Here is a 10,101-nt window from a genome sequence, read left to right as displayed (position 1 = left end):
TCTATTAGGAAAACAGTTGCTGCAGGGCCAACCACAAGCATCCGGGCAAATCTCTGGGTTGTCAAAATGCTCCCTCTTGCTGTCTCTGTCCCCCTATTTTCTCTCCCTCTCACTCTCCCTCTCCCTCTCTCTCTCTCTCTCTCTCTCTCTCTCTCTCCCCCTCCCTGCCTTCCTCCCCCTTGTCTCAGAGAGCAGTAGCAGATGGGGAGACCAGTGTCAGCATTTCCAGTTGGATCAGCTGACGGATATGCATCCCCTGTTTCCGTTCCTGTCTCTCTGTGTGTGTGTGTGTGTGTGTGTGTGCATGCGTGAGTGGTTGCTTGTGTAGGGGAGAAAGGTGAAGGGAATAGCATGCATACAGTAACGTTGACAAAGCATCTCTTGTTTTCATGATGAGGCCACCAGAACAGGATGAGAAGCGATGGAGGAGTGCTGAGGGGCAGAGTAGAGCAACCGCAGGATTTCAGTGACTTCTCTAATCCTAAGAAATGGATCATTATTTGGTAAGATTTAGCCCACTGGATCTCTTATTGGAGATTTTTTATGGCCTGGTATGCTTTAAACAAGCTTTGCACTGTTTGTTGGTACAAATAATGAAGACTGAGTTAAAAAATAAACTTTAAACTTGAACTTTTGTCCGTCTAATGGTGCATTTCCAAAACCTTTCGGAAGTTGTTAAAGTTTCACAACAATGGTTCAGGAGCCACAAATTTGGAAACTTCTCTGATGAAAGTATTGCAAGGAAGAAAGACTTGGAAACAGAAAGAAAATAGCTTAGGAAAATAAGTATTGAAAATATATCCAGGGAGATATGTGAGTGCATTTATAAAATAAAAAAAAAAGAAGTAAAATACTGGAGGATAAGGTGGTAAAAAAAAAAAAATATGGAAGGATACTGGCAGAGAGGAACAAAAAGAGAGGGGTGGAAGGGAGAAAATGATGAGGAGAAAGCAATAAGACAGAGACGGAGGTTAAAGGAGGCTGGAAATTGAGAGACGGGCAGGAAGGGGGAGTGAAGAAAGATGGAATTGAGGAAAGAGAGACGAGTAACAGATGAGAGAATGTGTCCCAGTTCCAGGGTGTGTACACGTTGCTCTCTCTCTCTCTCTCTCTCTCTCTCTCTCTCTCTCTCTCTCTCTCTCTCCCTCGCGCACACCCCCTCGTGTGTGTGTGTGTGTGTGTGTGTGTGTGTGTGTCTGCTAGAGTGGTTTGTGTTGCATGGATCTTGGCTGCTGTCAGGCTAGGGGACTCCCAGAGGAAGCCAGTCCTTGTTCAGTTTACAGTGAATGATTCCCTTCCTGCCCTGTACAGCCCTGCAGGCCAATGGCCAAGCAGGTTTGTGTGTGTGCAAATGTGTATATGTGTGTGTGTGTGTGTATGTGTGTGTGTGTGTGTGTGTATGTGTTGTGCTGGTTCATAGGGTGGCCTGGTGGAAAGAAGGAGAGAGAATGTCCTGTAAATGAGAGGTCACAGGTTGGGTAATAGCCAAATACTCAATGTTTTTCCACCAACAGCCGTGTGTCCAGTCAGTGTCCTCAAGAACTACCTGTTGTTTGTGTGTATGTGTTTGTTCATTTTTCCTATTTTTTCAGACTAAATGCTTTTGGGAAAGAAGACAGATGGTGGTAACAATTAATTGAACTAATTTTATTCAATTACTCTCAAACCTGAGTTTTATTGCTTTTCTGTTTCTTCCAGTGGGTCAAACGTGTTGGTTTGGTGGCCAATGGAGATAGAAGCACCCAGAGTAACCCTAAACCTTTACTTAAGTACATGTATCAATACTGCACTGTAAAAATACTTCATTGCAGGTCCTGCAGTCAAATCTGTACTTGACTACAATGAAAAAGAAATATCATAAAAACATACAGAAACTATCAAAAGCAAAACTCATCATGCAGAATGTCAGTAGTTTAATATCGTAGCCAGTTAAAGTGAAAGTAACGACTTTATATACTGTTTAATCTGTAACAATGCATAATAAAAAAATAAAAAAAGATTATATGTTTGTTTTGAATGCAATAGCAAGGCTTACTATAGCTCTCAAATAAATGCAGTGGAGTAAAAAGTACAACCGAGAATTTAAAATCTTGTTCCTCAGTTGAGAAGGCGAGGATATATTATCAGAAAAACAAACCAGGGGATGGAAAGTAGGATTAATAGTCGGATAATTAGGCTCTGATCTGACATTTACAAAGGGTCATCAGAAAGTAATTTTTAAATGGGAAAATGTAGAACTATTGCTCAATTTGAAATAGTAATTTGTCACACACTTGGTATTTGGAAAAGTAGTAATCCTACTGTTATGTTCCCTGCCAATTCTGTTTAAATCCCACAATAATATGGAACTTATTGGAGCCATGAATCAGCTCCACTCCTCCCAAACATCTTAAACCACGTTCCAGTGTTTTTTCCAGGATCTTTTTCCTGGCAAAGCAGCCTCTGAAACAACGTTTCAGGCGATGTTCTGTTTCAGCCGTTAGACATTAAGCGTGGATTAAACGAAGAATGCCATTGCTTCCAAAAATGTGGTGAAAATACTTCATCGGGGTCAATGGAGTTCTTTCACTGCATTGCGCTGGTATCATCTGTCACAACTTTACGGTCACAGTAAAAAGTCTTCACTCAAACTGGTGCACAAGGCTGGAGGACCAAACCACGCGAAGTGGGCATCTGCCCAGGGGCCCCAGACCACCAGGGGCCCAAACAATCCTGTGTGGCAGTAGCGTGTTGTGATTTGATACTTGTTTGATACTAGTTTTAATACTTTAACATTTAAGTACCTCAAAATACCTCAAAATTGTACTTAAGTAAAGTAGAGAGTAAATGGATTTAATTCAATTATTGTCAATTATTGTGTGTTAGAAATTTGCGCCACTGAAGTACAACATGACGTATGATGGGTCCTCTATTCCTCATCTCGTGGCCTGTGCCCGAAGAGGAACTCTGTGCCAAGATTAAGTTTTAAGACCTCAGTTGTTTGCAAGCAACACCAATGTTAACTCTTGTCTCCATCATGTCTCATGGCAATTTGTCTTAGTATGGGGACAATAACCCAGAGGAACACACTTCATGCATGAAGATCAAAGAAAGAAATGCTGAATATGAGATTACACTGATTTACTGAAAGGAGTGGAACAGAAGCTAGCCTGGACATGACATGACTTTGACTCTCTGTAGGGGCCCAACAACAAATTTATACCCCGGGGCCCACTAAGAGGTTAATCTGGTCATGCCACTGCAAACAGGGTTTTCTTAAAGGATATTAGATTCTTTCACTTGACTGACATCTTCACAGAAAGGATCCTTAAGGATGCATAATACTTTTCAAGTGGTGGACAAATTGTGTTTCAGTATTGAAATAGGATAAGTACAGGAAATTGTCACTGAATTGGTCACACATCTGGCATAGTTTACCTTTCTTTGTTCAGATATTTTCAGATTTTAATCAAAATTTCTTACTGTTACACCATATTTTAATTATGCAAAGATATTGTACTCTTTGACTGCCCAGGTTAAGACAAAATTAAACCATTGTATTTGTTCATTTAAAGATTTATTTTTCTTTAATTGAATGAAAAGCTGGTTGAAAAAAAAAAAAAAAATTACTAAGCAAAGTAAAGATTGAAGTTAACTGATATTTTAAAAATACTGAAAGAAAATTTGAGATTGTGATTTTCCTCTCCCTGAAATAATGTACGTCTTTGGCATTGTTTTTATTTATTTATTCTTTTAACATATTTTAATTTTCATGACATTTACTTCCCTATTCCATACTATAGGATAGCCATGTCTTGTATCACAGGCCATATACAGTACCTACAGCTGGCTAGACACATGCTATTGATGGCAGCTGTGTGGTTTCTTAGATTACCTACTTTACTCATGATTTATTTTTACTGGGATTTGGGGAGACCTAAACATGTAATGATAGTAAACCGGGGCCAAAACACTGAAGCTGTTGATGCCCTTAGTGCCAGCCTGAGTGAAAACACTACTCAACCTAAAGCAATGCTGCCATCTTGTGGCCAAACATTATAATTTGTCACGGTTGTGTCACATGGAGGAATGTGTCTCTGGTAAACACCTGTGAGAGAGTGTTGGTCTGTTATCAGAAACACAGATGTCTACATGCAATGCCAGACACACACACACACACACACACACACACAGAGCTGATTAGCAACAGCCATGTACACATATACAGTAATAAACTTTTATTTAAATGCACAGTTTTTTTGGAAAGAACAATGATTATACGGACAAATCAAACATACAATTTATTTGTTCATGGGTAATAATGCAGATTTTATTTCATACATTTAAATACACTGAATACAATATGTATTACTTTGTGAAAAGTTGATCACATGAACTTTTTGCTTCACCATTATATATTATATATATATATATATATATATATATATGTATAAATTATTTTGAAAATGTCCATTACAATGTCCAGTGAAGTTAATAGCAATAAAAGGTTATAAATAAATATTCACAATAGTAATTTAACCTAGTGAAATGTAACAGTAACATGTGTTCCAACAAAAAGAGAAAGGAAGAGGTTTGCAGAAATCTCTGTTGGACTGTGAGGCCTAGTGAAAGGAAGTTTGTGTAACCTCTGTGGACTAGGACAGGAAAGGTCAATGTTCGGTCCGTCTCTGACTCCTCATAACTAAAGTCAAATAATCCACACTGGAGCATTTGGTGTCACTGTGATGTTAAATCTGCTTTGGTTCCTCCTTTGCTTCAACATACAACTCAATAATAACTTCACTCATAACTCAAACAAAGTTTTCACATTTGACTTGAAAAAGACTGTCAGCTGACCCAGGCTCATAATAACAATATGATTACACATTAAACAGGCTTTAGCAAATTAAAAGTAGTCACTAGTAAAGTTGTCAAATCATCCACCCTACTGACATACTGTTAGGCAACTGGAATAATTATAGTATTCCTCTTATTCCATCTACTGTAGATGTTAAAAACCTTTGTTTGCTTGAATTTGTATTCAAATCCAGATGGTCGGCATTTTTATTTTCTCTTCTTCATTGGTTTTCTTTGTTCCAGACATGATCAATTATGAAACTATGTCTTTGTAAAAGCTGTCCATTGCTGTCTCCCAGCAGTGGTATTTCATACCAGGGTTTGAAGTGAACACTCATTTATGAAGACGGTTATGCACTGATACATTTTCTGTCTGCTGTGAGAGGCTGTACTTGTGCTTATATGCAGAAAGTATTCTGGATCTTACTTCATATCCATGTGATAATCATGTATAAGCTGGTTACATGAGCTGAAATAGCCTGATCACATATTCCCTGCATAAAAAGGGATAAACAAACACTTTGAAACAGAGCTTGAACTAACTGTAAAAAAACAGCATTATGTGTTCGCCTCAGGCTACTCTATTCATTTTAAGTGACCTTTAAATAGGATACTTTGCCCGGCGTAACATTTCACTATTAATGTGCATTTAAAGACTTCAGTGAGCATGTCCATGTTTCCTGGTGCTGTCTTGCTTTACATGTTGCCTGCAGGCCTTGGCAGGAAAAAGATGGCCTTCTGACCCTGGTGGGTGTCTGGTCCTGCTTTGGGTTGGCCGTTCCTCTTCAGGGCAACATACCACTTGTACTTCTGAGAGCAATATGTGTTGTAGTGGTTTTCTTCATACTTCTCCAGGAAGTAACACTCATCATTCAGTGCTTGCTGAGACAAGAAAACGAAAAGAAGGGTGGGGTGGGGGTGAGGGGGTTGTTTTATTGACATCTTCTGATCCTTCCTGTAGATTGATTTTAAAAGTTGTGTTTGTACACACACACACACAGCTACAGAACATTATAGTGCTGAATACTAGAATTAAGAATCTACATGACAAATTTGTGATTCCTTAAAGGTGCATCTGTTTTTTTATGTGTCCTAATGACAAATTATTACTCATAGTGATTTTTATTATACAAAAAAATCCGTCACTCTCTGGTACTGTGATTTTCCAGGGTTTTGCAGTCGTGGAAAATAACCCTAGGCTATTACAAATGTGTAGGAATTATTGAGTTTGAACTCACAGTGACAAAGTAATGCCGTAAGTATTATGTGATCAGATGAAAATAGCTTTGGATAAAAAAAACTTTAGGTAATTAGGTAATGGTTACAAAGAGACATAGGGATTTATTTCATCATGTCTGGCAACCTTAATGCCATGGTTTGATACTATAAGAGTTCAATCTTTTGATCCAAAAAGAGGTTTAACTTCATGGCGGCAGTCAATTCTTTCAAACTACAAAATTGAAACACTCACTGATCCGTAGAGGTGTCCATTTTTGTTCATAGCCAGGTACCTTCCTGTCATCTCACCTTTGATGACCACCACGCCCACACTCACAGCCTTCAGACTGAGGGTGTCTGCAGAACAAAACATATGTCACTGTGTATGGCACTTTGTCCAGTCACTTAAACACATTGTAACCGTCATTGTTCTCCCCAAAATAAATATTTGCCACACATTTTTCAGGGAATATTATCCCTGTTGTCTAAATGTGTACTCAGAATAAGTATTTATGAATACAAACCCCACTGCTTAGTTCAAATACTTTGCTCAAGAGGACTTAAACAGTTCTTAACATTCTTCCATTTTTGCAAGTTTTCTGTTTCCCAAGATACCTTCTAACCAAAACATCTTAAGTTTACTTATTCTCTTTTGTTTGTCATTATTTTAACAACCATGAAGACTTTTAACCATAAATAAAGTTCTTTCTTCTTTCAATTAAATTTTTGAGAGTCAAAATAATGAACAGCAGTTATGATTGAGGATAAATTATGTATACAGAATTTGCTCAGCTTCTTGTTAATCTCTTCTAAGACTCCCCTATAAAGCTTGTATCTTCCATCCTGCCTCTTGACTCTGAAACACAGCAGCCAATCACACATTAGAAAGACAGAAAAAATGATTCCTTCCTCACCGTAGGGGTCGTTGTCCTTCCTCCCACCACTCACGGTTCCATCAGGTAAAATCCTCAGGTGATATCCTCCGTTCCGGCTGTACAGCCTGGTCAGTTTCCGGTGCTCCTGCCTGGACAGATCCAGAGACGCAGGTCCGAATGGCAGCACTGTAATGTCTCCCTCAGACATCCTTCAGAGGCTTTGAGGCTTGGACAGAGCAGAATGATGCGCCTGTGCCTGCAATGACAGAAATCCACCGTGTTCGCTGTTCACATCACCTGGACTGCGTCTGAGACGCGAGAGAACACAGGAAGGGGAGGACAACGCCGCCTTCATGATATAATTACGGGAAAAGCTTCCCTCCCCAGCCTCCCTCAATTAGTTTCCTTTTCTGCCTGTCTCTGCTTTTCTCTGTCACCCTTTTAAGGCATTCTTTTTTCTTTTTCTTTTTTTAGTGGAGTGGTGAAACCATCTGGGGAATCAGATCGGGACAGATGCCAGGCAGAGCGTCCACATGACCAAACTTGTTTTCTGACTGAACATCTCTTAGATTCTTTCCTTGTGAAAATGATTTCCAGATGTCTGTGAATGATGTAACTCTCACCTGAAGTCAGTGCAAGGCCACACCACCAAATAAAACAACGTGTGGACACAGCGAAAGACAGAGAGGATCTGCTGTAATGGTTTTACTCCTTGGTGAAAATGTTGCAAGTGCCAGCGCAAGACCTGCAAAAGCCTAAGAAGTACAGTATATGCAGCAGTTTACCACATGATATCCACAAGAGCCACTTTCCTCATATTGTTTGAGGTGAAGCTGTTTTGTATTAACACCCTTCATTCTGTTGGCTTTAACCCGACTATATTTTGCTGACAGTCAAACAAATCTTCGGCAGGCGGCCCTGGCTTTCTTACCCGTGGACTTTGTGCTTCCTCAAAAGCTCTTCCAAAAAACAAACAAACCCAACGCTAAAGCCACAATGTCAATGTAATGTCTGTATCCTGGAGGGTAGAGATCCCAGAGCAGCAGCAGTAGCTGTCATGAAATTGAAAAGGAGCAGGGAAGCGGTGAAGGACCCCGCCAGAGGTGGTACTCTTACAACTCTGCTCTTTGTTTTTTCTTTTTTTTTTCTCTTTTCATCATATTTAGCCAGAGGTAGAGAATAGCTGCTGTATAGCCAAGCTGGCCCACATCTGGAATGTCTTGGAGAGGCATTAGAAACAGAGGGAGGAAGAGGGGAAAGCGAGAGGGAGAAGGAAAGTGAAAGACAGAGCAGTGCAAAGCCACAAGAGGAATGTTAGGCCTACCCACTCACAGCTTGTTTTCCCAAGAGCAGGACCTGGAGAAGAATGTTGTATTACGGGATATGAGCGGTTAGTTAAAGCCAGAGTGGTCCACGGGGACCTTTGGACAGAGGTGCCGGTGGGAATGACGTCAAAAGTCCGATGACTGAGTCAGAGTGCGGATGTGTGGGAAGAGAGATGAACCTATGTGTGTGTTTGGACATTGTTGATTAATGGGATGCGTCATTAGAGTTAATGGACACTAAACAGACACTTGACTGTCTTTGACCCTAAGATTCATAAACACACACACATGCAAAAGCCAAATTTCTTAAATTAATTCCTCATTAAAAAAAAAAGAAGAAAAAAAGTAAGATCAGTATCAATGTGCATTCCTGATTACTGGCCAACTGGATTCCCGCACAAACAGCAAGGCTCCTCTAATCTAGTCGGTCAGTCACCTACCTGTGAGAAAGTCCTTGGACAGTGCCCCTGTTGAGCCAGCATGTCCTCCTCTTTTCCACTTTTTTTAACTGAGGTTTGGGTGAAACCAGCTTATGGTGCCTTCTGCGCCGCACGTTCTTCCTCTTTTCTCCGCCAGAGAGGTGGTAGGACCTTAGGGACTTAAGTATGTGTGTCTTTATTTGTACTCCATCTACCTCTCTCCTCACCTCACCACCCCTCTAACAACGTCAGAGGACTCATTTTAACAGGCCAACGTCAGGACTAAAATTACCACACTGAAATAGAGAGAGAGAGAGAGAGAGAGAGAGAGAGAGGGACCGAGACAGGGACCGAGACAGGGTGACGCAAGTGTCCGCGCAATGGGACCCGGCCAGAACCTGGAAATGAGCAGGGCTGCCTGTCTGGCTGAGCACTGATACATTCTTATGCTGGTGTCCTCCTGGAGACACTGGTGAGCAACACGATATAAACATTTAAAACAGACACAAAGAGAATGACTTCAGCTCCCAGAATGAATCTTACATAAAGCCAGTGCTGCTGCAATCCAAGCCAGGTCTCTGCGTAGCTGAGAGGTACAGTGGGTCACATTGCAAGATTGCAGGTGTTGCTATTCTTCACATTCCTGCAAACTTGAAATGTTTACTCATCAAAAATAAATACGCATTTGAGTGCAGAAATCCAGGTACAGTCATAAGGAACATGAGGTCAGGGGGAAGATGGTGTTTGATTTCAGTTGAAATTCTTTATAACCAAAAGGCCGCGTCAGTTTTCTCGTTTTAAAATAGGAACTGGATTGCCAGTAAAGTGTCTCTCTGCCTCTCAGATTCCTGCTTTGTAACCAGAACACCGACAGGAGTGAGCAAACAGCAGTGGTGGCACTCTCTCTGGATGGTTGCCGTCTGTAAACATAGTTACCAGACAGGCTTCAGACTTTAGGAACGTGTCGGAATCTGAAGGGTGCGATGGTGGTTTATGAATTTGCAGGACACACCAAATAAGTGAAGGCACTGAGTCGAAATATATATATTTAGATATTTAGATAAGTACTGTTGACTTCTTTCTCAGAATGGCTTCTAAGAACACAGCAATCTCGGCATCTATTTTCACACACTTTCACTTTCTGTCTCACACTTGCATGACAATACACAGCAGTAGTGCGCAGGCCGGGTGAATTATTCACAGTGGTCGGCTCGTCTCTGCCTTGTTCTAATGGATCCTTCAAGCTCTTTTTCTGTATAATTTATCCTCTTGCAGGATATCTGTATTTTAAAATCACACTGCCTTTGTAGGTTTTAATATTCGTGAGACATAAGACTTTTAATGTAGAGAATGTGCAGCGGTGACAAGGCCTCCAAAAAGCGGTCTGACCTACTTTTCTCTCACCTGGTCAGCACTGGGCTACTTGGG

General features: G+C 40.6%; 1 protein-coding gene across 5 annotated transcripts; it reads right to left on the bottom strand.

The window, feature by feature from the left end:
• Nucleotides 1–4,445: 4,445 nt before the first annotated feature.
• On the bottom strand, nt 4,446–8,304 carry LOC111234449 (putative fibroblast growth factor 1). Of its 5 annotated transcripts, none has more exons than XM_022762550.1 (4): nt 8,254–8,304; nt 6,969–7,185; nt 6,308–6,411; nt 4,446–5,718 (listed from the first exon to the last, which is right to left on the bottom strand). In XM_022762550.1, the coding sequence occupies exons 2-4, from the start codon at nt 7,135–7,137 to the stop codon at nt 5,533–5,535; spliced, it is 459 nt and encodes a 152-aa protein (XP_022618271.1). In that variant the 5' UTR covers nt 7,138–7,185; nt 8,254–8,304; the 3' UTR covers nt 4,446–5,532. The 5 variants fall into 5 exon arrangements, with proteins under 5 accessions (XP_022618271.1, XP_022618270.1, XP_022618273.1 ...); XM_022762549.1 differs by having other exon boundaries at nt 8,262–8,298; XM_022762552.1 differs by having other exon boundaries at nt 8,258–8,274.
• Between the last annotated feature and the right edge of the window lie 1,797 nt (nt 8,305–10,101).

This window comes from Seriola dumerili, unplaced genomic scaffold, assembly GCF_002260705.1.
Source record: "Seriola dumerili isolate Sdu_G_001 unplaced genomic scaffold, Sdu_1.0 BDQW01000449.1, whole genome shotgun sequence".
Lineage (NCBI taxonomy): Eukaryota > Metazoa > Chordata > Actinopteri > Carangiformes > Carangidae > Seriola > Seriola dumerili.
Note: the sequence above shows the minus strand (reverse complement) of the source record. Positions and strands in the feature narration are given on the sequence as shown.